Source organism: Olea europaea, chromosome 22 (assembly GCF_002742605.1).
Source record: "Olea europaea var. sylvestris chromosome 22, O_europaea_v1, whole genome shotgun sequence".
Lineage (NCBI taxonomy): Eukaryota > Viridiplantae > Streptophyta > Magnoliopsida > Lamiales > Oleaceae > Olea > Olea europaea.
In genome coordinates, this window is record NC_036258.1 from 695,917 (window position 1) to 722,756 (window position 26,840).

The window sequence follows — 26,840 nt, forward strand, 5'->3', positions numbered from 1 at the left end:
GATACTGAGAACCTGACTAAAATGAGAGGATAAAAATAGCTTCTATGTAAAATCAATAGGCAGTGAAAAGAAAAGAAGAAAGTGAAGGTATATTAACCCAATGTTAGGAACAACCCAGAAATGATACTTTGGAAGACTATTGGGTATTTTAATGCAAATAGGTTTTTGCTACTGTCCTCTATCTTCCAAATAACATAGAAGTGAATTACAGATCCTAATTTACATGGGGATAGCAACGCAAGTTTATATGGGGATAGCAATACAAGCTTATTTCTATGAAATAGGTTTTTGCTAGTGTCCTCTCTCTTCCAAATAACAGCAGACCCACTTCTATTCTTCTCACTTTAACTGAGTATCATGAGCGCCCATTTAACAAATTTCATTTTTGTTCACCAGTATGATATTGCTTTTCTGCAGTTATGGATTCACAGATTGGTCATAAGTAATATTACATTAGTAATAAAGCAAACGTCTGTGTTGTGTAATGTGAACAACAAAAAAAGGAAATTGTAAACATGAGAATCAAAATCCTAAACCCAAAAAAAGGAAAATGAAATTCCAAAAACTTACCGAGTGAAAGGATTGATAACCGCTTACAATTAAGTTAACAGGTTCTTCAATACATTGCAATTCCAAAAAGTAGGACTAAAACACCCAAAATCTAACATAGAAGAGAATTACAAATCCTAATTTAGAAGCTAATCACAACGGTTCGCAAGAATCTACAACTGAAGAATAAAATATGGTAGCATATGAAATAGGAGCATAGCAAATGAAATAGGAAGAGAGACAGAAACCATTTACCCAGCCCTTCAACTCCCAAAGAAAAAAAAGGGGGGTATACACTACTTGCAAAGTTTAAGTTTATACAATACATACCGATTTAGAGATTTCGGAGGGGAAAACAGAGAGAGACAGAGCGACGGGATCAGAATCAAATAGCATCCATCGTCGGTATGGATTATGGGGAGATTTTCTGGGTCAATGTCGCTGGTATTTCAAGGGCCGGTTCTGCAGGAGAAATGGGACGCAGCAATGTTGTGAGAAGAAAAAGAAATGTTTTGGGTTTGGTGTGTTTAAGGGTTTCTTTCACTTTGAATTCCCTAGAAAACTAAAATCAGCTCAACCATGAGAATTGGAATTCTTGCTTTTCGTGGAATTAGGGGTCACGTGAGGAAAAGTAAGAAAACCAAATGCCTGGAAAAAGTTGCCTATCAAATAGGCAGAAAGTTGGAAAATGGTGGGGAATTTTCCATTTTTCATGGAAAATATAGCGTATCAAACGGACCCTAAGTTTCTTTCCATAGTTTAATTAGTAGAGATATTGGCATGTGCTTTGACTTTATGGCAATGGCAAAAGAAAAAGGGAAGACATTAAGAACAAGCATTATGCTACTCAAACAGGGGCTGGGACATGCATGTATAAGAATAACTAAAAATTAATTAACGTTTATTGTATATGTATTTTACTGTATACAAACAGGAATTATATTTGTGTTCATCTGTTGTTCAAATCAACAATCCAACTAACTTATCCGTAATTGAAGTTTACTTTCGTCATGGAGTATGCAAATGCGCTTCATACCTATACTTAGCAAATTAGTCGAGTGATTTAACGATGCAATTGTTATTTAAAGAACAGGGTATATTGCATTCCTTTGCTCTGTTTGCAAGTTGATTTGATGTTCAACATGAAAATCTTTTGAAGCGCCCGTTGTTTCCCACCATGTGACCGTTTGATCTTGAATATGAAATCGGTAGTAATTAGACATTTAAAAAGCGATAAACAGACTGTATTTGAATTAATTTTCACCATCATTGGTAGATTATTTACCGTCCAAAAGATCATCTACACATATAAAAGCTTACTAATATGTTCCAACTTGTCTTATACTTTGATACTCGCTTCTTATATAACGTGCATATTTACTATTTAGAAAATAACAAGAAATTACAATCTTATTTATGGTTCTCTACAGTAGTATATATCAAACATACTCTTGAGTATTTGCTTGACTTGTTCCGCAAGGTCTCTAATGTAATACTTCGTGTGCGATACTAGAAAGAACTCATCGATACAATGTATACAATTTGAAATTTTCTTTCTTGATAATATCAAATACTATACAATCCACTTTATGAGTAATAATGAGTTTAGTAAGAAAACCATTTTCCATTCCATCTTTAGTGCGGAAATCTAAGGATATTTCGAGAACTTTTAGGACAAGTGTGGTGCACAGAACTGGGCAACACTCCACAAAATAATTGACTAGACCATACAGTGATGTATTCTTTCACATGTATTTTTTATGAAATCAAATGAATCACCATGGCCAAAGCCAAGCTTATAGAAATTAAATGGCAGATGGGACAAACATATACCTTTGCATTATGCAAAATAACAGAACACGTGATTACAACAAGAACTGATGTGTTGTCCAAAAATGGTAGGCAGTTTACTAATGCACTGTTTAGCACTAAGAAATCACAATATGTGACCAAAATCCATGGCAAGTTGAACAAACATTGATACTCTATTGTCATTCATTCTTTACTTCGTGTTCAAAGGCTTCCAAACAGATGGTAGGGAACTGTTTTACGATTTTATTAATCCTGTTTCGTTCCTGATATCCTTTACTTAAAGATCATGCATGCAATGATCAAGAAAAATAAAAGCAACTCAAACTAACATCAATAGTTTGTCCGAGTCTAGGACCTAGGATATTTGTTTATTACTTTTACCTTCTGAAAACCGAAAGCAAGGACATTTTGTCATTTTCATCATCCAGTTCTACTTAAGACGGTTTCATGGGGGTACATCTTGAGTCGTCCAGAGCGAAATCATGCGAATGCACTTTATAAGTGCATTTTCTTTATTTTATAAACTATGACAACATTACAACCAGAAAAGCATCCAACTGTGAAAATTTACACGCTGTTGCTTTACAGAAAATCCAAAATATTGTCACTCAACTTACAAAAATGGTGCGAGACACGTGTCCTGTGAGAACTAGAATGCAATTTCTTCAAGAATTTGAAGTGTATTCTGATGAACCTGTAACACAAAATCAGGATTCAAATGCTTCAGCATCTTACATGTATAATGGTGTAGGATATCCCACCATACAAGCACCATTTGACAATTCTATGCCTCCTAGTGATGAAAGCAATGACAGCAAACTCATAGATTTGAGGAAGTTTAAGAAATGCAGAATAATCTCAGAGACGAAAATGTTTTGACATTTTGGCAACAGTCCATTTCGTTGTTTGGAATGAAATTTGGTTCATAAATTTGAAACAATCACTGGTTCCAAATTAAATTCAGCAGAAGTTTCTGGTAAATTTTTTTAGCTACCAAAAGGAATGCACGCAATACAAGAATAATAGGAGAGAGATTACAAGACAACATGCAAATATTCTAATTAACATCAGAGATCTTTATTTGTATTATTCATATTTTATTTTAATACTTTTTCAGGGAATAGGGGGTATAGATAAGAGAGAAACAAATAGGCAGATGACTAGTTACCCATTCTAGATGCTGTGCGGTAATTCCAGAAACGTTTCCTGCATATATGCCACCTAATACCTAATAAGTTCAAAAAAAGCATAGATTAGAGTAAATCAAATAAAATTCATGCTAATCATTAGAGTCAAACACAGACAAACCAAAATTTGCAGCCGTAATATCCTACTTGGACTCATTACACGTGTCTATATATGTGCGTGAATCTACTAAATTTACTGACTAAAATTATACAATATATCCATCTGTTAAAAGTTATTTGGGAGAGATTTTCGAACACAAAGAAACTGAAATAGCCTAGTCAACCATACTTGTATCATGATCATAGAAGCAAACTCGTGGTACCTTGGAAACAGTCTCAAGAAACATGCCAGGGCGTACAGGTAATGCTTTACAACCAGTAACACTTGCCTGAATATCAGAATAAGATGGTTAAATACATGCATCACCTAACTCATGACGATACATCTAGATCTAGAATAATAAAAATGATTATCTATCATTGTGGCAGAACATTTCTACCTTTCCTGCAATTCCACTTGTCTTTTCACCTATGATACTTTCATCACCTTCAGAACTGTCAGCACCTTCATCTTTTCCTTGCATTACACTTTTTATCATCTCACGAACAGTTCTCCCTGGTCTTAGAGCAACAAGTTTAGTTAAAAAGTTGACCTGTCAAACACAGTGAAGTTAATATTCTTAGAAAGGAGTAGAGGCATCTTCACCATAACACTAAAATGATTAAGCAACTGACAATTTCAAAAAATAACAATGTAATCAGTTGAACATTTCATTGAAAATTATAATGATAACCAGAAATTACAGACCTCTGATTCAGGAAGAATATTCAGACCACGATCATTTCTTTCATCTAGTATTCCACCTCCCATCATATTCCTGGCTTCTTCTCTGATCAACACCAGCCTTGCAAGCAGCTTTCGATCGGGAACAACAGGACGAGATTCCATTGTCTGCACAAAAAATGGTTGCATGGAACCATAAATGGCAAGTTGGTATAAAATGAATGAATTTTATTCAAGAATGCTAAGTTAAATAGTACCCATAATCAAACAGCATATGAGGGATCATAGTCTCAAACTGAGAAACTGAGAGGAAGAGCATGAATGCACGATGATACAATGACAGTACAAAAATGTTAAGACTACAAAAATTTAAAAAGTTGCAAACAGAACTTAAGAAAATATGTTGAAAATTTATTTGACCTATTTTGGGGGTGGGGTAGGGGGCAACGGTTCAAGAAACAAAATTGCTTCACAGGGTGACCTAAACCAAGAAATAATTTATTAAACATCTTCACCTTCAGGTATCAAAGAATGAGTAGTCACGTGATGCAATTTCGTGCTGATGAAACTAAAATGTCACCCTACATGGTGCTCTTATATTAAACTGCATTCACCAAAGAAATAGCACAAACAGAGTGAAAATTCAAATATTATTTAATAACTTAGTAACAAGTATTTTGGCAAAAAACTTCAGTTCAATCATTCAATGATCTATCACAGAACATTAGGTCATTAGATGGATGAATTGGAGTGCAATGAAATAAAATGTTGACTTCAGAATGATAAATGTGATATAGATGTCACAAAATATGATATCATCTTTCGAATAGGAAGGTTGCACGTTTTGTGCTAAAAACAAATACAACGCGAAGATTTATGGGGCGAAGATTTATGGGGCCACTCAATAAACAAGAGATATAATAGAAGATGAACCCACAAAAAGTCCAACTGCATGCAAGGTAAAAAATGCTTAATGTCATGTAAAGATTGTATCAACCAATTAATGTCCAACCTTCGTCAAAGAAAGATTAAATATTTGCAGGGAATTGTTATGATTCTACAGAAAAACTGTCAATACAGCATGGAAATATCTGGGTGTGAATCAGATATAATTATGAATTGAAATATAAGTCGATTTCTATTGGCACAACTGTCCACAATGGAAATCCAGTACTCTTCTCCCATTTCATTAGTTCCATCATTTGAACCAATTTGGTCTAATCTAATTTAATCAAAACCTGGAAACTGGCAGAAAAAAATATGTGACACGACCATAATTTCACACAGTTGAGATATAAAAGCAAAGCATGCATATTTGAATAGCTACCTCCAGAAGATCATCAGCCTGGTTAGCTATATCATTCAAATTGGCCCCTGGAAGATGAACTTTTGTATTATTCTCGCTTTGAAATACACCACCACCAGCAGCTACTCGTCTGAGTAATTCGTGCCTGCTTTCTTTTTGGGGAGTTCTACAGAGAAGGCCAATCACTTGAACCTAAAGAAGGATGTGACAGAAAGGTTCTTCCGTTAGCCTGAGTTTAAAATGATATTATATAATTGAGACAAATAGTGGTTGAGTTCACAAGGACTCTCACGTGAGGGGGACATTCTTTAGTGAGATGGGATAACACGGTCTCCTTAATCATCTCCAAGAGGGACTTCCTCTGAAAAGAAATAATTAATAAATAAATGTATTCCACCATATTAATGTTTCCATAAAGCAATAATGTGAATGCAAAAAAAAAATAATAATAAATAAAAACGAAGGCAACCAGCCCTGAACAAAATTATAAGAATAAGGTTGTAGCACTAAATAATGCGTAGTTCATCCTATAAACTTAAGATGAGAAAAAAGGTGCCACGTCTATGTAAATAACAAATGGATATTGTTATTTTAAAACCGCCACTAAAACCAGAATCCCAACCCAAATAACTTTCTGTCAGAAGTTCATGCCAATAGAATAAACATCTCCAGCCTCTAGACTCAATCAACATTGTCAATTCATTTTCAATTGTTATATGCCTTTCATGATAAGGTGAGAGTACTAGCTGGTTATGCAACATAAATCAGAAGGATTTATAAGCACGCCATAAATTTTATGCCTGAGCTACTCATGATTACTCACAATGAAAAGGCCTCTTTCAAGAACCTAATACCTATAGAAGGCAAAAAGAAAACGGTTCTAATCTCATTCTTATGTCCGATTAAAGTGATTAACAGTTATAAATCCTGCAAGGACTCTGTACAAACCAGTGTACACAATGCAAACTGTTAATCTTTTTCACCGATGCAAAAGTGAAAAGTTGTTGAACTTTGAATTAAACCATAAACATGACCTTAAAAATTAAATGTCCATATTATAAATCATTACCTTATCATCCTGGTCCTTTTCAGCAATTTGAATCATGTAATCAAGAGCCATCATAAACCCTGATTCCATCTGATCAACTCTCTTCCCAATCACTCCCTGTGCAGCCAACTGTACAGCCACCTCTTCGGATGCTTCATCCATGTTCATATCTTCTAACTGTTGCATAAATAGATTAAACAGATAATTGTATTTCCATTTTTTGAACAGTGCATAATTAGCAAGACATTACGAACTTGGTTTCTAATAATGAGCTTCTATAGTATACCTTTAAAAAAAATTATTCTAAAGATCCAAAACCCTCAGATAAAAATATTTTATGATCAAAGTTATTTCAAGAGTTCATTACTTGATTGTGTCTAAACTCCAAATATCGTAGCAAGTAAAATTCTTAAATTCCACATATCCAGTTGGATTTCTGGAGTTTTTAGACAGTAGTTTAGGTATAGGGTTTAGTTTCCATTTATGTAAGTCTCCATTACAATCTCCAATTCTTTTAAACCTGCAATCTTCACAAATATAAGATAAATAGCTAGCATAACACAACTACGCTGTGTACCGTGTCAAAAGTGAATCAGTATATACACGGCAGAATTAAGTTCCAACACCAACTGAACGAGTCTAAAAGAGAAAAAGTAAAGAAACTTTAACATCAAATGCAAGAGATGGCATCAAATTGAAATCTTATGCCCAGTCCTTGAATCCCTTTTACCCTTAATTCCTTACTGAAACAATTCCAAGCTTCCAAAGCAACAATAGAAAGTATGGCTAATGGCCTTATGGTTTAGGCTTTTGCCCGAGAATTTGACAAGCTTACAATAACTTGTAAAAATTTCCCAAAAAAAAAAAAAAAAAAAAAAAAAACCTGGAGCCTATTCCGAAAAGCTAGCAAATGGAACTTACGAGCTTGACCATTTCTTCAAGAACAGACGTGACCTGTTCACCACCTCTGAGCAGAGCTTCGTAATGGGCAGCGTCCAATTTCCGGTTTCCTTGTTCTCCTCTTCTATTAGTAGTTCCACCGTCTTGTGCAAAGAATTGGTCCATGGGTAAGCCCCGAGAGGCGGCTTCAAAAGTGCCGCACAAGGCCAAAAAGCTGGTCCTCTTTGAGGTGGGTTTTAGCGGCAAGTGGTGAGGGCTTTTGGGAAAAGTAGATGGAACTGAATTTGAACGAGTAGTCGTAGAAAAAGTGAAGTTCGGAACTGAGGGAGAGGCCATGGAAGAAAAGACAGAGAGACTGGTTTACTATAGAAGTGAAGCTATCGAATAAGGATTATAGAAGCGAAGCTATCAATGGTGTAGTGTACAAGCATTTTCCATCAAGTAAGGATTGTGCTAATGCAAGTGAGGTAGAATAGGGGAAAATATAAAAATGAAACGCCGTCTGTGGGAATCGAACCCACGACCACATGGTTAAAAGCCATGCGCTCTACCGGCTGAGCTAAGACGGCTACTTGGCTACGTAAGCGTAATAGGTTTATATTTATCAATAGTAACCCATCACGGCCATGCAAATTAATTTTATTTTACCATGATCACCCAACTTGATTTTATTTTATTTTATTGTGACCATCCAATTTCATATAACATTTCACATATACTTTTTTCTTAAAAAAAAAAAGTTACTTAAAAGTGAAATAAAATAAAAACTTATTTTTAACAAAAAATTTCCTTAAAAAATAAAAACTTAATTAAAAAACATTGCTTAGAAAAATAAAATAAAACAACTTTTTAAAAATATATATATATATAATGCAAAGTTATCATTTTACCCTTTTAAAATTAGTGAAAATGTTGAAAAGAAATTGAGTGATCATAGTAAACCGTTGTATAAATTTGGTTATTATAATAAAATAGTATAAAATTGAATAGTCATGATAACGCTAAATATAAATTTTGATGAAACAAAATCAAATTAGGTAGTCATAAAAACACTATGAGACTGTTTGTCTCCTTGGGAGAAATTATAAATTTTTGAATATTATTTTTTGAAAAATGAGTAGTTAAAATTTAAAGAAGCTTTATTGATTTATGGGTAAAATATTTTATTGTGTGAATGTGTGGTAAAAATTTTTATTATAGCAAATAATTAAATTTGTTAAAGGGTGATAGAGTGACTAAGTGTTCAATCATAATACTTTTATAAAATTAAAATTAATGAATAGGTTTAGGCAATGCAATTTTCCCTTTGCGTGGCACACTGGCTTAATCCATGCTTTCTGACATGTCAGCAAAGTATCAACCGTTGATGTACCTTATCCTTCTCCAAATTTTGCTCTCTCCTTCATTTTTTTTTAAATTGTAGAATATACAAAATTGTCCAATTTGCTTTCCATAAATAGGATTGCACTATCATATATTATTATTTTTCCTACATGCATTTACACACATATATTAGTTTTCTAATTGATTTTTGGTTTGATTCTTCGTCTTACAAAGCAACTAATCCAACTAGACTATATGTAGAGTATGTTTGATCCTCATTTTTGAAATAAAATGCATTTTGAAATAGTAAATTGATACAGAAAAATAAATAAAAATTTTGAATTTGCGTGTGATATTATTATTTATTGAAAAATGTGTGATTGAAAACAAGAAATAGAAAATTATATTTTGAAAATAATGAAAATTAAACAAGGGCTTAAACTTTTTTAGGGCCCGTTTGATAAAGATTTTGAAAATTCAAAAATTATTTTTTAATAGTAAGAAGTTGATTTTAAAAATTTTTGAAAATAATTTGTTTGATTAAATGAGTAAAGGCTGAGCCCCTATTTGGCGGCCATCTTTTCAAGAAAACATCGTTTTGAATAGTATATTTTTAAAGAATGTATAATTAAAAAGGAAGAAAAAAATTTATATTTATGTGTAGAATATTTTATTTTATAAATGTGTGATTGAAAATGAGTAGAAATTTTTTTTATTTTATTATTATTATTTTTTTTTTGGGGAAAGAATCAGAGACAAACCAAGGCTTACCAAAATATCATCAATGACTTGTGAATTCAAATTTCATCCACGCTGCACTTTTACACGGGAGAATGAGAAGAAAATGGCCTCCAACAAAATTTGGCCGTTAGCGTGAGATACTGGCATTCATGTAAATAAGGACAAAGTGGAGGTCAACTGTCGAAAGGTTAAATTGTAAATAAGAACAAAAAGTAAGGGCTAAAGTGGAAATAAAATTAATTGAACCTCTATTAGATTATATTAGATGTTTATATTATATTGACAAATTTTATTTGATAAATCATATTTTAATTACAGATAAACTTCTTAATTGTTGTTCATTATAAATAAGGATGGCAACTGGACAAATTCGAGACGGGGCAAATTTTTTGCCCCATTTGTTATCCCGTTTAATTTTATTTTTTTTACATTTTCAAAATTTCGAGTTATGTCATTATTAGAGAATAAAATACAAATTCAAAATAAATTTTTAACAGGTGAGTTGTTTAGAAATAAAATTATTTTTAATATTTTTTTTCCTTCACGGGGCGAATTGGGGTGGGGGCGAGCATTCTCGCCCCACCTTGCCTCGCCTCCCAACCTATTCGAAAGGAATTTTTTTGCCCCATTGGAGGAGGGATGGATTTTTTTACCATCACTAATTGTAACAGTTATTTTTTTATTTTTATTTTTGAATTCTTATCTTCAACTTTTCATTAATTAGTGTGTCTCGTACTTGAAGATATTTTATATCAAAATATTATATTTCCATATTTTGAAATGAGGGAAAAAAAAATTTTTTTACTTTTTTATTTATTTTTAAACATATAATGAAAAAATAAATTATTTTACGTCATTTCAACGAATTTTTGGACATGAAATTATTATTTAATATAAAATTACCTAATGAAAAGTTTGAGAATATAAATAACAAGAAAAATTGTTAGAGACATAAGTGCTACAATGAGCAAAAATTAAGAACTTTAAATATAATTTAAATATAGTATATAAGAAATAAAATGGGTTATATTATATGTATATTTTTTTTTTACTTTTTTATTTATTTTTAAACATATAATGAGAAAATAAATTATTTTACGTCATTTCAACGAATTTTTGGACATGAAATTATTATTTAATATAAAATTACCTAATGAAAAGTTTGAGAATATAAATAACAAGAAAAATTGTTAGAGACATAAATGCTACAATGAGCAAAAATTAAGAACTTTAAATATAATTTAAATATAGTATATAAGAAATAAAATGGGTTATATTATATGTATATTATGGTATCCATAATGAACAAGTGATACAATGTTATGGGAGAGTTAAAAAGGAGTTTTTTCAATCTTCCAATCATGAAATTTCACATGTACATTATGGATACTACATATAAAATTATCCTAAATGGTGCAAATATAATTATCATATCCACGTATACACACAGACGATTACCAGTCCTCGCTTCCTATAAATATATGCTCAGCACGCGTTTTACGTTCATTTAGCCCTTTCATTTTCTTCACGCGCTCTCTGCATTCTCTCTCTTAGGTTTTTACTCTCTCTCTCTAAGTTGATGGCGGAGGTACAGAACGGAAGTGGAGCTGAGGAGAAGGCCTCTACTGTGGCTTTTACGGCGGTGAAGCCATGGCTGGTGGTGGATGCGCCGAAAGCCAGCGACGCCGTGCAGTTTTACAAGACTGCCTTCGGAGCTGAGGAGCTGAGCCGCCTTATGAACCCCAAGAGGAAGGCTGATCATGAGATTCCACTTGTTCTATCTGCTGAACTCAGGATCGGCTCCGCCATTATTGTTGTATCTGATCTCATTGACGACTCGTCTGCTACGTACGCTTTTTCGGCCTTTGTCCATTTTCTTCATTCACTTTCTTTGCTTACGCTTGGAGGTCTTTCCTCTGTTGCATCGCGTTATATTAGATCTAAGTTGTGATGATTTAAAATGATGTTCATCGTATTTTGTTTTCCCTCTGTAATCACTCATGCTATTATAAATAATATATCTACTCGTGTGACACTGTGACTGATTGAGTAGTTAATGTATGCTGTTGCTTCTTCTTCATTGTTTAGGGTCAAGTCTGCAGTAACCGGAGGTGTGATCTGCCTTGAGACTGAGGACATCGAAGCTGCCTTGGCCCAGGCTGTAGACGCGGGCGCCACTACGGAAGGAGAGATCTCCGAGGGTGAAGACGCCTGCTGCCGCGGGCGCGTGGGCAAGGTGAAAGACCCCTATGGTAATATCTGGCTTATCTGCTCTCCCTCGAAGAAATGCGCCGACGTGGAAGCTTAAGAACCCTCTGATGTTTAATCAATTAACTTGCATTACTTTTTGAAGTCTTGTTTGTTTCTATTTTGTCTCCAGTCAAACTTGGTTAACTTTTGGAACCGTTAATGGGAGTGGTATTAGTATATCATGTATTGGTGAGGGATTTTGTTGGATTATGTGACCTTTAATCTGACAGCTGGCAGTTATGTGCTGACTAAGGTTTTATTATGGGTGGGAGTATTTTCGTTTTAACTCTGGTCGTTATCTCCAATGGTATTGCTGTTTGGATAAAGTAGAAATATTCGCGAATTCCACAAAATACGATAATTTTAACTAGTAACTTATAAGCGTGAGCGAAGGGCAAATCAAGATTCTCATGTTTATGGGTCTGAGAGCTGGTAAAGTAGAAAGCAATGTTTACTGGTCAAATGTAATCCAGCATTATGTGGAGGAGGTAAAGTGGAAAGCGATGTTTACTGGTCAAATGCTGGAGAAATGATTTTCAATGCTACTCTAGGGCAAACCCCCTTGGACAACTCCTGGGCGTCGGGGAGGTTATCAAAGAAGCATGGCCCACTACTCGATCGTTCGCTACTGCTGTCCAAATTGTGTATACTATTAGATTAGTAATATGACTTTTCTAATTTCAGTTTCTTAGTTAATTAATTTGTGCCTGAAAGGTTGTAATCTATATTAAGGGCCTGTTTGTTGGTCATTAATTTTGCCATTTAATGAATTATTTGACCGTTGCAATTAATTCATCTGACAACCCATGTGCGACCCCTGGGAACCTTTTTTTTCACACTTTCCATTTGTTGCCCTTACTTCCCAAACGAAAAGGCAACCCGTCTTCTGAAACTGTCGACGATCGACAACAGACCCAAGCGGCCAACCACGAACTGAAATTGACGGTGGGTTTCCTTCAATTACATCAGCCAAGTGACAATACTTCCAGTCTCCGAAGACCCAGACAGTTTTCAAGGACGCGCGCACCATCGAGAAAGCCGTCGAATAATCGCAGTCGCCCGTCCGGTTAGCGACGTCCTCCACACTCGAAAGGCCGCCGATCACATGGATCCCGCCCACACACCGGTAGGTCGTCGAACACGAAATTCTTTGATTCTGTCTACTTGTTCATAAAACAACAACTTACGGGCATTACAGGGAGTTCAAATAGTGTCTAGTTCATTTGTTAAACTGTAATTATATGTAGTAATTAACTTCGTTTGATGTTTTGGAATATGCTTTTGGGCAAAATTGATATTGTGGCAGTTCGAGATGCACCTGCCTCTGGGTTCATATCTCAACTGCCATATGCAATGCGCTACCATTTTTTTCGAAGTAGGATTAAATTGTTTCTACTGCATTTGTTAATCTGTAATTATACGTACTTATCAACTTCGTTGGATGTTTTGGAGTATGATTTTGGGCAAAATTGATAGTGGCTGTTCGAAATTTTCCTGCCTCTGGGTCCGCATCTCAACTGCCTTATGCATTGCGCCACCATTTATTTCGAAGTAGGAGTCAATTGTTTGTAGTGTATTTGTTAACCTGTAATTATATATAGTTATCAAATTCATTGGATGTTTTAGCGTATGATTTTGGGCAAAATTGATATTGTGGCAGTTCGAAATACACCTGTCTCTGGGTTCGCATCTCAACTGCCATATGCATTGCGCTACCCGTTTTTCCAAAGTATTTGTTTGGCCGTATACTCTTCTACGAAATCTATCCCTTGACCTATAATACCATAAATTGAGACTAGAATGTTTTATGCAATTTCTGGAACATAGTCTTCGTTAAACCCCTGCGCTTGTGCTCTCTACATTCCCCCTTAAAATGATAGCATCGTTCATTCGTCTGTTTCCAAATTGAACTTCTGCACAACATCTTTTACGTGTACGTTCTTGTCAAGTTCAAATTTTTAATCTGTAGCTATTTTACAGACTTCAAATGCGTATAATGAATATTAACGTAAAAAAATTTTTTTGCGTGATGGCCGGCTTGTCTTTGCAGTGTGGACGTGGCCCGCCACCTAGCTTGTTCGTTGCACAGGAGTTGGGTCAAGCCTCAGGTGCAAAATCTTATGCTTGGTGGAATGCCTTGGAGACCCAAACATTCATTGTAGCCTGCGAGACCGCCATTGCCGAAGGCCATCGCAGCGGTCGGTGTTTTACGAAACAAGGTTGGGCCCGAATCTCCAAGCTGTTCAACTCAGCCACTGGGCACAATTGGACAAAGCAACAACTGCGCAACCATTGGGACGCCATGCGTCGAACCTACCGACGTCTCTTCGATCTATTAAAGGGTAGCGGGGTCGAGTACAACAAATCCACCGGTCGAGTCGTCGCATCAGAGGAATGGTGGAACCGAAAAATAAGGGTAACTATTTCAATTCGCGGCACACATTTTTCACAATATGTAACCAAACAATCCCGTTCAGTATTTTTCAGTACATTTGGAATGCCTTTTTTCGTATCTTCCCTCTTTTTTGTCCCTCTTTTCACAGGAGAATAAAGACTACAGGGAGTTCAAAGACAAGGATGTGAGCGAGATATATATTCACTATCGTACACTTTTTGGCGACAGCTACGATGGGGAGAAGTATGCGGTCACGCCGACTAAGTTGTGCCGAACGGGGTTCGGGTTGTTTGAGGACGGTGCGCTCGAAGGCACTCGGGATGCAATCCCCGTCGACGAGGAAAGTAGTGGTTCAAGTGACGAGGCTGAGCAAATGGTCAGTGGATCCCGCTTAAACGTATCCGACACCACAAGCGGTGGTAAAAGAAAGTCGTCCGGTGCGACGCGACGGGGTAAGAAGAAAAAAACATCTGCACGCGAGCTGTCGTTCTCCGTCGACCGAGCCACAAGTGCCGCGGAGGAAGTGGTGGCCAAGCTTAATACCATGATAGGCTCAAATGACAACACCGACACTGCCTGTATAGAGGAGCTACTGGCGGTTGGACGGCTCGAACGGCGTACACCTCTATACTTTTTCGCCTGTGCTATTCTGGCGAAAAAACATTACCGAAACATGCTCGCCGTTATGAAAGATTTGGATGAGAAATTTGAATGGATAGAGTGGCTATTCAATGAGCGGGGCAAGTAATTTCACATTTCACTGTACGCGTTACATTTACTTGTGTGTTGTCACAAAAAACTGTTTCCCTTTCGTACTCAACTGTCTGTATCCTTTTAAAAGTACTGTATGTAAATGCGCTGCGTGCCTGTGATGTGCAAACCGTTTTAGACTGTTCACCATGATTATTTCATCGTGTTAATATTTTACATGTGCAACATTTCAGGTCGAACTACTTGTAAAATGATATTTTCCACGATCTTGCCTTGCGAAATTACCATGTACGCACGCGAAAAGTTTGGACGTTAAAAAAATTGTTTACACTTAAAACTTGTGAAATTTGAAAAACTGTCACGAAAAGTTAGTGAGGAGAGATTGGATCAGAACAAAAAGATTTTCTAAAGAAAATCACGTTGCACGAGAAAATATTATTTGCAGGTGCACCATTATTGGCGCATTTCCCACAAGATGACAGCTATATGACACTGTTGCACAGAATCTCTTGAGTATTTTTTGGAAGTGCACAATTATTGATACAGTGCGTCCAACTTGACAGCTACAGTACACCATTGCACAGAATGTAGTCCCAGTCATTCCCACTTTCTATAAAAAGCCATGCACGCAGTAGAAACGAAAAAAATGTGTAGCTTGACGATGTGAGACGAACTTGCGGTCCACAGAAGTCCATATCTCGCTGCTGTTGTGTAATTTTGCCAATTGATCATGTGTTGCGTCACAACTGACGTCAACTTCAACTGCGTTCTGGGGTCCGACTCAGATGACGAATGCGATGACGACCAGGTTCTCTACAACTTGGCGATCGATGCCACCACTTGGCTTTCATACTGCAGAATCGCCGGCGATGACGCAAGAAAATATCACTACAGGCAACAGCGGCGTATACGACGTTTTCCTTTCTCAAGGAACGGTCACATGTTTATGATGGAGGCCATGGGCGAGAATAGTAAGATGTGCTTTCAAGAATTCCGTATGTATCCTTCAATGCTTCGACATTTCGCTCATGTGTTGCGCGATGAGCATGGGCTACGTATGAACCAGCATGTTGACATCTACGAGCAAGTTGGCATGTCCTTATGCATATTAGCGCACGGGAAGGGATATCGACAGGTGACAACAATTTTCAACCATTCATTGGAAACTGTATGTCACTACGTTAAAGAGGTTCTACATGCGGTCGTTGCGCTTTCAGCGCGCATGATTCGTCCCAGTGAGAACTACAACGACGGTGTCGAGCCACATAGGCCAGATCTGAGCAAGCATCCATTGTTTGAAGATTGCATCGGAGCTATTGACGGAACGCATGTAAAAGCTGTTTTACCGTGACATGATCGTGTAAACTTCATAGGGCGGAAAGGTGTGCCGACACAGAACGTGTTAGTTGCTCGTGACTTTAATTTATGCTTCACGTTCGTCCTTGCAGGATACTCTGGCAATACACATGATGCGTGCATGCTAGCACGTGCTATCCATGATCCGGAAATACATTTCCCATTACCGGCCCCAGGAAAGTACTATTTAGTTGACTCCGGGTTTGCTCATCGGCCTAGGTATATGGCCCCCTACAAAGGGTCTGACATACTTTACCATTTCCAGCAGTTTCGAGACGAGAGAACGGGACGTCGTCGTAGATTTCAAAATGCACGAGAGAAGTTTAACTTCAGGCACTCGTCCTGCAGAAATGTCATTGAACGTGCGTTCGGTGTGTGGAAAGAAAGGTGGAAGATCTTGGATCGCATGCCTAGCTACCCGTTCCGAACGCAAGTAGCCATTGTAGTTGCGACGATGGGAATACATAATTTCATGAGGCGTTCAGGAGTGGTTGACGCTGCGTTCACGAGAGCGGAGGTGGATGAAAATGTAGCTGAGGTGGAGCTTCCCAACGTAGAAGATGAAACACAGGCCGAAATACATGCACCGAAAATACAACGAAGTGAGTGGGACAGACTTCGAGATTATATGGCGCAGCAGCCATGATGCCAATACGTTTCTAAAATATTCAAAAGGATTGCATGTACGTCTTATGAAAATGTTTATTTTCTTGGGTGTAAAAAGTGAAATGCAGTAGGGGCCAATTATTGACCATCATTCAGGAAAGTATCATAGGTCAAAGTATTTCCCTTTTTTAACGTGCTTACGGTATGCTTTTCCTCGGTACAATGAACTATAAAATTTTTCTCCGCACCTACGCAGTTGTACAGTGTTTCGTACGAATAATTATTCACTTTGACGTCGTATTTTTCCTTCATTTCGAACACACCCTTCACTTTACTCGTCGCGTAACAAATGTTCACCGTGCGATTTCAATTTTTTGGTACGTAGCGCTTCGTAATAAAATTAAAATGCTTCTATTCGTAGACGCTCTCGAGAGCAGTTGATACAGTGAAATGTTTCAAAATTTAAGTTTTTTTATTTTCCGAAGTTACTTTTTTTGAAAACATAACCCGTTTCGTACAAAAACATTTTATTATTTACAACGAACATATACGCTGGAATTAGTGTACAATTGAATTTCAAGATGGTCTTTATCATTTTTCATTTTCGAAATTTATTTGGAAAAATTCAATAATTAACGTGAAGTGAAAATCACGGTCGGTTCGCGTAATGTTACAATTGTAGCCGGATTTCTGTGACAACCTTTTAAACCAATATAGGGGGCGACGACGGAGGGCCCAGTGCATGTACAATAATTGAAACACGTTTGGTGGGGATATAAAGTATTGGGAAATGTTTAGCAAATCAATTCATTTGACTTTTCAATATGTGGAAGCTGCCAAATTCCTGCATTTGTGACAAAGGATAAAGTTGGAAACTTAGGCTTTTTAAATTCAAATCCAATGATAAAATATTGGTGTAGGTCCGACATTGATTTGATGGAAAAAATGCATTTTTAGATAAAAATGGGGACCAAACATACACTAAAATTCTCTGACGGATTTTTCCTTGAAGAATGAGCTAATATATTTGTCATTTGGTCATTCCAGGTACAATTTTTAAAATTTTTGGTTGAAAAAAGTCGTAAAGTTAATCTAGCTAGTCATCGCTTTTTACAAACTGAATGACACGTCCCGTCCCGAATCACCCTAATGGATTAGGAACGTGACGTGCGCCGATGATAGATGCTGACTTAATGTCAGATCTACCATCAAGGCGGACTATGAATTATTACAAAATATGCGCCGAAATCAAATATTTATGAAAAATATAATGAAATGGGCCCAAAACGATTACTTCATGTTTTACCAAAATGAATCGTATCACTCAATATGTCATGTGGCTCTAATTCTAAAACCACCAGGCTCCTCAAGCTATCAGAGACCAATACTACTTGTAAGAGAAATCGTGGAAAAATATGAGTTTATAGTTCAGTGAGTGGAAGAGTTCGAAAATAATTATACTTTCTCATTTAAACATTTTTATCCAACATCAAGTTCATATTGTTTAGTAATTCACACGATAGTAGCAAAAAAAGAGACATTCTCATAACTATGTAAATATCATCTCATATCCACGATATAATCATCAGCTGATATCTATACCATCATCTAATCACATCACATGTGATCCACCAAAAATGTATTCTCTGACTAAAATCTATAATCCGTCCATCGGGCTAAGAACTTTCGCCACGGGCCTTTGGCCCCCTCCGCGAATGAAAGTCGGTCTCAAGATCTCTCATAATCAATTCTAGAATACGGCCAAGACTCCTCAGTGAACTATTTGTACACAGTCGAGACCCCTTGATCCCCAGTCCAAGATCCCTCCGTGCAGTATAGAACACGGCCAAGACCTCTCGGTGAACTAGAAGAAATATATAATCACGAGTACTTTTCTGGTCGATCTCAAAATCACATCTTATATTCCAATTCACAATGTATTGTATACAATCTTTGAAATTCCACATATATCATACTAAAAGATATTTCCATAATAATCATATAATTCGAACACATAATTGCATATATTGCACATACTTTAACAATATACTTAATTTATAAATATTTTAAAAATATTTATATTTTTCCACTCATTGATCTATAATTAGAAATCTGATTAAATTGACAAGTCTTTCCAAACTTTCACGTCCTTACCTGAAACAGAGGTATAATTTCTCAAATTTAAATATGACAATTAAATTAATACAAATCCACCTCTTAACTTCTCAATTTCTATATTTATTTTTACATCCCCATTTCCCCAACTTTTCTTCTCTTTAATGATTTATCAACTAATCACCATAAACCATCAAATTTATTACACCACTCACACTTCCTTAAAATCACTACCTTAATACATATAAAACCCCTATAAATAGTTAGTTCAACACATAGACTTCAATATTTGTCATATAAGTTCATTCAAACCTTTAAAAATTTGGAAATCCAAGGTTTGACAAAAATGGCACTAAAATTCCGGAATATAGAAATCTGGCACCAATTTCTGCATATTGAAATCTGCCACCAAAATCATTGACAGAAATGATACTTTCTCACCAGAATTTCAAAAATAGCACTATGCATTAATTTTGCCCGAAAATTAGTTTAAAAAAATACCAAAATCCAACCTCAACTCCATGTCTCATTGTAATACCTAGGGCTGGGCAAATCTCCCGAACCGAACCGACCGAACCGAACCCGAACCGAACCGATCCGAACCCGACGGTTCTTGTCAAATTAAATACCCGAACGGGTATCTGAATTGAGAACCGACGGGTACGGTCCGGTTCTCGGTTCTAGACCAAGAACCGAAGAACCGAATAAGAACCGAATCTTTCTAATTTTTTTTTTATATTGAGTAAATCAAATTATTTTAATTTTAATTTTTTCTAAACAAATTAACAAATTAATGATTTCTAAATCCAAATTTTTGGCCCAATAATTTGTTTCATTTCTTATTTTTTTATTTTTGGCCCAATTACCCATTTTATTGTTTCATTTCTTAGCCAAACAAGATCAAATCCACTAAATAACCCTAAACACCTACAATAAAGTGCATAACGTTGTCTTGACTCTTGCACTCACTCTCGCAGCCTATCTAATATTCCAAAATCTATACAATCGTCGGCCCACACTCTGACCTCCGATCGAAGCCGTGACTTTCCCCGACTGAAGCTTTGATCGTAGCGATCATTTGAACAAGGTAGTTTACTAATCTCTGACATTCCAAAACTATTGAATGTATCATTAGTCGTATTTATATAACGTTGTTATAAATGTTAAAAAATTTAATTATAGTACAGAACCGAACGGAACCGAACCGATCCGAACCGAACCGAATGGAACCGAACCCGAACGGTTCCATAATTATATTTGGACCCGACGGTTCCATTTACTAGATACCCGAAAAGTTTGGTTCGGTTCGGTTCTAAAGAGAACCGAACCGAACCGACCCGTGCCCACCCCTAGTAATACCTCATAAATCAATTGTTTTATATCATATACACTATAAATATAAAGATTTAGACTTTAATTTACAAACCCATTTCATATTACTTTAACATATATTCAACTCCAATATCTATTCTTTCCTCCACATCTTTGAAGCTAACCACTAATTACAAACCCAAATCTAACAATATTGAATAACAATGAGTTTTTCTTACCTCTTGGAATAGAATAGAAGAAAGGATGAACCTTGTATTTGAATCCATATATCATCTTCTTCAATAATATCTTTTTCATTTTCTTTTTCCACCCCTTTTTTTGTCTTCCCCCTTTTCTTTCTCTCTCTTCTTTCCTTCTCTACCTCCTTCTCAATTCTTCTCTCCTTCTCTCAGCTTCTCTACCCATTTTTCATTTTTGTATCTATCTCCAAATGAAAAAAAAAAGGCTATTTATTTAATATTTAGTGGCACTAACTCATAATTGCAAAACAAGTCCTCCAACCTTCATATAAAATCACATTAAATCCTTATCTTTCAATACTATATAAGTATATCCTCAAATTAAATTTTATCCATCTTAAATCCTCAAAATATTTTTCATAATCAATTAAGCCCCAATAGAATAATTTATTCAACTTAAGTTCTTATTGACTTTGACTTTGACTTTGACTTTAACTTTGACTACTTAAATCCTCAAAATATTTTTCATAATCAATTAAGCCCCAATAGAATAATTTATTCAACTTAAGTTCTTATTGACTTTGACTTTGACTTTGACTTTAACTTTGACTATAAAGGAGTGGGATGTAACACTGAACTACGAAAAATCCCTATAATTCTTAAAAAGAAAACTTGGTTGCATCAAGTACGTCCACTATTTTAAATTGCTTAAATTATTTCATAAATTGTATTTATTTCGTGAAAATGTTGAATTTTTAGTCAAATTGGATATTTAAACCTCGTTTAACTATAAGATTTAAGGTAATTTAGTGTCCATCTGCCCTTGGTCATTTTGAGAACTGTGGCAGTTAATCAAAAGGTTCACATAAATTCTTAAGTGGCATGATCGGATGATTTTGACTTGGTATTGTCCAATTTGAATAATTTTGAGTGTTTCACTTACAATAGGATTGTTTAAAGTCTCATGTTGGTTAGAAACTGTTGACACACTGAAAGTGCAGCCCAAATCAAATAGCCCAAAGAGTGAAGTCCAATTGGGGAGTCCAGAATAAAGGTCCAAACAGGATTATTGAGGAATGCGATGGAAGCTCACGAACACGGTAATATCATCGCCCAAACTTGCAAGACGCCCAGAATCTGAGCGAATGGAGTACCTTACAGTCGCCCAGAGTGATGACCTCGTTCTCGTCCAAACCTTCGAATCGCCCAGGATCTTAGCAAGCATAAAACATTATAGCTATCCAGAATAGCAGTTGTTGAAATAGTTATTGAGTGATCTTATCACAGTTCACGAATCAAGGAGCCCAGTTGAAGGCGGTTGAACGACAAAGAGTAATGTCAACAGTTAGAGACGGCAGTTCCACGATAGATTAGCCACCATAAAGAAAGTGGGTAATTATACAGCAATCAAGCAGTTTCCAAGCGGTTTGCCACGAAAAATATAATCGAGGGAATATAAAAGGAAGAGAAGACATAGAGAAAAGGAACCCGAATCAAATACTCTCAAACAGAGAATATGTCATTTCGATTTCTAAGTTTAAACTTAAACATTTCTTTTAGTACTCATGTGCTTGCGCCTCTTGGAGGCATTCTGTTTATTTCCAATCATAAATCATCGTCAATAAAACACCCCTTTTTGAGATTTCGTTTCAAGAGGTTTGTTCCTTACACAATCGTCTGATCCCTTTTTTAATTGTTAGCGACTACTCGCGCGAAATAATTTGGCACGCCCAGTGGGACCTTGGTGTTTGGTATTGAAGATACAAAAGGTGAAACAATATACCTCACAAATCTGATAAGGAAGCAGCAAGTCAGGGAGGAGTCCAGTCTGTGATCGAGCGATATGAGAAGCGACAAAGCTCTCTACGAACAGAGGGACAGAGTCAGAGTAGTTACAGTCGTTACGAACCAATGACAGAGTTGAGTTCTCGAACCATGCGTGCATTGCTTGAAGAACTCACACAGGATGTCATTGAACGGGTAAATCTACGAAATGTTCATAATATGGAAAGATTTACCCAAAATGGGAATGCACATTATGACAACATGGCCAAACAACTGAATACATTAAATGAAATAATGAATAAGTTAGTAGGCCAAATTTGTCAGCCAGTTGTGCCTATTGCAAATCACTTTCAAACTAGGACAATCGTGGGACATAATTCCCCAGTCCTAAGTCCAAATCAGGGGATAGAACCACATTTTGGTCCACCTACTTCAAACAGGGGGATGGTGTAATGCCAAATCAGAATAGTGATGGAATAAATATTCAGGCTAATGGTAACAATGACCCAAATCATGGCAACTTTGTTGTCAACCAAGGACCAAACATCAGGCCTCAGGCAAATCAATCGACCAACCAACCTATAGGAATTCCATATGACCTCAACGTCATGTTGAGAAATCAAATTATGCAAATAGTACAGGATCAAATGGTTTTTGGGGCACGTTCTGTCATTAGGCCGACGTACACAAAGCCATACCCTGATTGGGTGGACCAAGCATATCCATGGCCTAGAGGGTATAAAGTGTCAGAATTCTCACTATTTATCGATTTAGGAGAGGTGTCTACTCTAGAACACATAAGGCGATTCACACTGCAAAGTGGTGAAGTAATCGACTACCATAAAATGAGGTTGTTCCCTAGTTCATTAACAAGAGTAGCTTTCTCTTGGTTCATCAATTTGCCAGCAAACTCTGTTCAAACATGACAACAATTGGAGCAATTGTTCCATGCTCAGCTTTATAAGACTGAGTCTGAAGTTACTTTGGCCGATTTGACGAATCTACGTCAAGTGTCAAACGAATGGGCAAAAGGTTTCCTTCAAAGGTTTCAGACAGCAAGAAGTAAATATTTTGTACCTTTGCCCGAAAATGAGTTTGTCAAAATCGCTCAAAGTTGTCTGAACTTTGATTTGAAAAAGAAATTTCAAGACAGAGAATTTTCTGATCTTTTCCAATTGAACGCAAACGTGATTAAGTATGAACGATTAATAAGAGAAGAAGAGCAAATGAAAAATTCTAGCAAGGGAACTTATTATAGAGACCCAAATTTTGGTGTTCATACCATTAATGACGAGTATTACGATCAAACCGAAATGTGTTTGGGCGAATTTATCAAAGGAGACGCATATACTTGTCCTGTAATGGCTAAGCCTAGATCGTCGGGCAAGGATAAGCCTATAAAAGATGAAAGCAAAAAGGCTAGAACGTTCTCGTTCGATGTAACCAAAGCTGACCTTATATTTGATAAACTATATAAGGATAACCAGATAAAGTTGAGCGATAAACATAACTTGCCAAGCCCTGAACAAATCAAGGGTAAAAAATATTGTAAGTGGCATAATGCATGGTCACATTTGACTAACAACTGTTTCGTTTTTCGCCATGTGTTATAGGATGCCATTGAATCAGGACGAATTATGTTCGAGGATAAGAAGAAGATGACAGTGGATGAAAACCATTTTCCACAACCACTTGGGGGTGAACATGATGACGACTGGTTTAAAAAACAAGTTGCTAAAATTCAAGTAGGTTATAGATAACGGAGAAGAGGACCCTGGGCCACACCCCAATGTCTTTGAACGTATCAAAGGGGAGGAGCCTAAAAAGGATGAAGAAGTCCTGTGTGCAAGATGTTAAAAAGAAATGAGTGCAAATAAAGAGAAACCAGGGATGTGGCAGCATCACCATCGCCCTAGTTTTTTCTCAAACGCTCAGCCTGGTAGAGGGCGAGGTATATCATTCTATAGAGGACCGCCTTTTAAGAGGTAGTTCAGGTCAATAAATAATGGAAGAACATTCAGGTCGCAACCTCGCCAACCAAATGTATGGCATTCGTTTCAATATAATGCAGGAAGGGTGATACCCTTCAACGAGATGACTAGAACCCAACAAAGGCATTTTCAACGGAATTATGGACGGATGATGAGGCAACAATAGGGAGTGCCACGTCCTAAGGCGCCTAAACTACTCGAGGTGGCCAATCAAAATGTTCTCGAAGACAGTGAGGGGACTGGTACAGGTGAATCGATGGAAGAATTGCCAGAGAGTTCTTCTGGCAGATCAAAGTTTGAGCGAAGTAGAAGGGATGGAGAAGATCCAGATCAATCCCTTGCTATTCAGTTCGGTACGTTACCTCTTGTCATGGCTAATAACTATTTACTAGCCAATGAGTTCAAGAACAAAGAAAAAGAAGAAGAAGAGAGGGAGGATAACGAGGAAGAAGCATGTGTGCTAAAATGTGAAGAATGCCAAACTTCTAGAGGAGCCTACAATGGTGAAGAGGATGATGGTATGACGGACATCGAAGAGGAAATTGATCTGGAAGCAGAAAGAAGAAAGAGAGGAGTATCGCACAATACCCTGTTGAAGCAACTACATCGAGAGGGAGTTCGTGAAGTGGACTGGTTGGGGGAACCATCTGGGCGTTCTTTTGATTATTACGTGTTGTACGAGACGCCCAAGAGGAAAAAAAGAGTACCTCGCTTTGAAAAGTATGGATCGCCTCTAAGAATAATGGCTCCTCCCACAGGTTGGGTAACCGAAAAAAAAGCATTAGGAAACAATAAAAAGGAAATTCAGGAAGCGGAAGCTCAGTGCAACATACTACACGTTGACTTATCACAAAAGGATAATTCAACATAGAACAAGCAGGAAGTGGAAATAGATGTTGCCGAAAAGGTTATTTTTAAGAGATCAGCCATAAAGTTAACTAAACACTTGAGACCATTGTACATTAAGACTTTAGTTAACGGTATACCTGTGGTAAAAGTACTTATCGATAATGGAGCAGCTATAAACACCATTCCATCTAGAATGATGAGGAAATTTGCAAAGACAGAAAGTGATGTGATTCCAACAGAAGTCATCCTTACAAGTTTCAATGGAGGAGCAACTTCAGCCAAAGGGGTTATGCCATTGGACATAACTGTAGGGACAACTACTAGGACCACAGTCTTCTTCGTAATAGATGGTTCAATGAGTTACAATGTGTTATTAGGAAGGGATTGGATACACGGAAGTCGCTGCATACCTTCATCGCTCCATCAATGCCTGGTTTTCTGGAATGACAAGGTTGAAGCAGAAGTGGTGCAGGCAAATTATAGACCTTTTGTCGCAGAAGCAAACTCAGTGGAAAGGTTCATATACGAAGGAAATTACGGACCTGTTAGAGTGGTCCAAGATGGAGAAGAAACTCAAATTGTTGCACAGAGCAAAGAGCCGTTTTCAGTAGATGCACTCACTGAAATGTTCAGTTAAATGAGGCCAAACATAGTGGCCCTGGAAGAGCCAGTAATTGGCAAAAAAGTAATCAAGGAGTTTTAAATGAGTTGTAAACAACAAAGGCAAATGGCCGATGTTCAGGCCTTCAAAGCCAAATTAATGGCTTTCAATATAGAATATAAAGACAAGACGAAAAAAGAAGCAGCCTTGAAAGCATTAGAAGGCAAATTGACAGTGTTCGAGTTGGAACAAAGTATTGGCCGAGAAGTCAACAAGGTGGATTGTTTAGAAGAAGAAGTGCCTATAAGGAAAATGGACGATGAAGTAATGAGGATTACCAAGCCTGGATACGCTCAAACACAAGACCCTCTGATTAAAGTGAATATTGGCAATGAAGGGAAAGATCGCCCAATATTCGTCAGCTAGATGCTCGATCAAGAGGTTAGTAATAAATTAATCGCTTTATTAAAGGAATATAAGGATTGTTTTCCTTGGGAATATGAACATATGCCTGGTTTAGATAGAGATTTGGTGGAACATAGATTGCCAATCAAGCCAAATTTTAAACCTCATAAACAACATCCTAAACGTTTTGCTCCTAATGTACTTCCTGAGATTAAGAAAGAAACAGAGCGATTATTAAAAGCAGACTTTATTAGAACAGCCAGATATATAGAGTGGTTGTCCAATATCGTGCCAGTGCTAAAAAAGAATGGTAAATTAAGGGTGTGCATAGATTTTAGGAACTTAAACATAGCCACACCCAAAAATGAATATCCAATGCCTACAGTAGATTCTTTAGTAGATTCGACTACCGGACACATAATAAATTCCTTCATGGATGGGTATTCAGGATACAATCAAATTTATATAGTTGAGGAAGATATACACAAAACTGCCTTTAAGTGCCCTGGATCTCTAGGATGTTTTGAATGGGTAGTTATGCCTTTTGGCCTGAAAAATGCAGGAGCGACTTATCAAAGGGCAATGAACTTGATTTTTCATGATATGATAGGCAAG

General features: G+C 36.6%; 4 protein-coding genes, 1 long non-coding RNA gene and 1 other non-coding gene across 6 annotated transcripts; 3 read left to right on the forward strand and 3 right to left on the reverse strand.

Annotated features, from left to right (window-relative positions):
• Positions 1-2,721: 2,721 nt before the first annotated feature.
• LOC111371285 (protein PEP-RELATED DEVELOPMENT ARRESTED 1, chloroplastic) lies at positions 2,722-8,044 on the reverse strand. Its single transcript, XM_022993184.1, has 9 exons — positions 7,608-8,044; positions 6,708-6,863; positions 5,931-5,999; positions 5,660-5,830; positions 4,357-4,500; positions 4,049-4,201; positions 3,872-3,937; positions 3,530-3,589; positions 2,722-3,055 (listed from the first exon to the last, which is right to left on the reverse strand). Exons 1-9 carry the CDS (start codon positions 7,920-7,922, stop codon positions 3,011-3,013), a joined length of 1,179 nt encoding a protein of 392 aa, XP_022848952.1. The 5' UTR covers positions 7,923-8,044; the 3' UTR covers positions 2,722-3,010.
• Positions 8,045-8,082: 38 nt separating this feature from the next.
• Positions 8,083-8,155, reverse strand: TRNAK-UUU. The gene has a single exon. It is a non-coding gene; the product is annotated as a tRNA-Lys (tRNA).
• A 2,994-nt stretch (positions 8,156-11,149) lies between these two features.
• On the forward strand, positions 11,150-12,186 carry LOC111371287 (uncharacterized protein At5g48480-like). Its single transcript, XM_022993186.1, has 2 exons — positions 11,150-11,498; positions 11,739-12,186. Exons 1-2 carry the CDS (start codon positions 11,230-11,232, stop codon positions 11,956-11,958), a joined length of 489 nt encoding a protein of 162 aa, XP_022848954.1. The 5' UTR covers positions 11,150-11,229; the 3' UTR covers positions 11,959-12,186.
• Positions 12,187-12,577: 391 nt separating this feature from the next.
• LOC111371286 (L10-interacting MYB domain-containing protein-like) lies at positions 12,578-14,464 on the forward strand. The gene is made up of 2 exons (XM_022993185.1): positions 12,578-13,026; positions 13,951-14,464. Exons 1-2 carry the CDS (start codon positions 13,006-13,008, stop codon positions 14,449-14,451), a joined length of 522 nt encoding a protein of 173 aa, XP_022848953.1. The 5' UTR covers positions 12,578-13,005; the 3' UTR covers positions 14,452-14,464.
• A 1,272-nt stretch (positions 14,465-15,736) lies between these two features.
• Positions 15,737-17,008, forward strand: LOC111371844. Its single transcript, XM_022994014.1, has 2 exons — positions 15,737-16,241; positions 16,455-17,008. Exons 1-2 carry the CDS (start codon positions 15,737-15,739, stop codon positions 17,006-17,008), a joined length of 1,059 nt encoding a protein of 352 aa, XP_022849782.1.
• Positions 17,009-18,508: 1,500 nt separating this feature from the next.
• LOC111371197 lies at positions 18,509-20,729 on the reverse strand. Its single transcript, XR_002698534.1, has 2 exons — positions 20,634-20,729; positions 18,509-18,832 (listed from the first exon to the last, which is right to left on the reverse strand). It is a non-coding gene; the product is annotated as an uncharacterized LOC111371197 (long non-coding RNA).
• Positions 20,730-26,840: the final 6,111 nt, after the last annotated feature.

Bases quoted from the DNA above. Each gene is read 5' to 3' on its own strand.
- LOC111371285 (XM_022993184.1), bottom strand. From the start codon at position 7,922: ATGGCCTCTCCCTCAGTTCCGAACTTCACTTTTTCTACGACTACTCGT. The intron at 6,000-6,707 runs GTAATGATTTAT...ATTTCTTTTCAG, and splicing joins AAAAGGACCAGGATGATAAG to AGGAAGTCCCTCTTGGAGAT. The intron at 4,501-5,659 runs GTAGCTATTCAA...TTTTTTGTGCAG, and splicing joins AGGCTGATGATCTTCTGGAG to ACAATGGAATCTCGTCCTGT.
- LOC111371287 (XM_022993186.1), top strand. From the start codon at position 11,230: ATGGCGGAGGTACAGAACGGAAGTGGAGCTGAGGAGAAGGCCTCTACT. The intron at 11,499-11,738 runs GTACGCTTTTTC...TTCATTGTTTAG, and splicing joins ATTGACGACTCGTCTGCTAC to GGTCAAGTCTGCAGTAACCG.
- LOC111371286 (XM_022993185.1), top strand. From the start codon at position 13,006: ATGGATCCCGCCCACACACCG. The intron at 13,027-13,950 runs GTAGGTCGTCGA...TTGTCTTTGCAG, and splicing joins TGGATCCCGCCCACACACCG to TGTGGACGTGGCCCGCCACC.
- LOC111371844 (XM_022994014.1), top strand. From the start codon at position 15,737: ATGTGTTGCGTCACAACTGACGTCAACTTCAACTGCGTTCTGGGGTCC. The intron at 16,242-16,454 runs GTGAGAACTACA...TCGTCCTTGCAG, and splicing joins AGCGCGCATGATTCGTCCCA to GATACTCTGGCAATACACAT.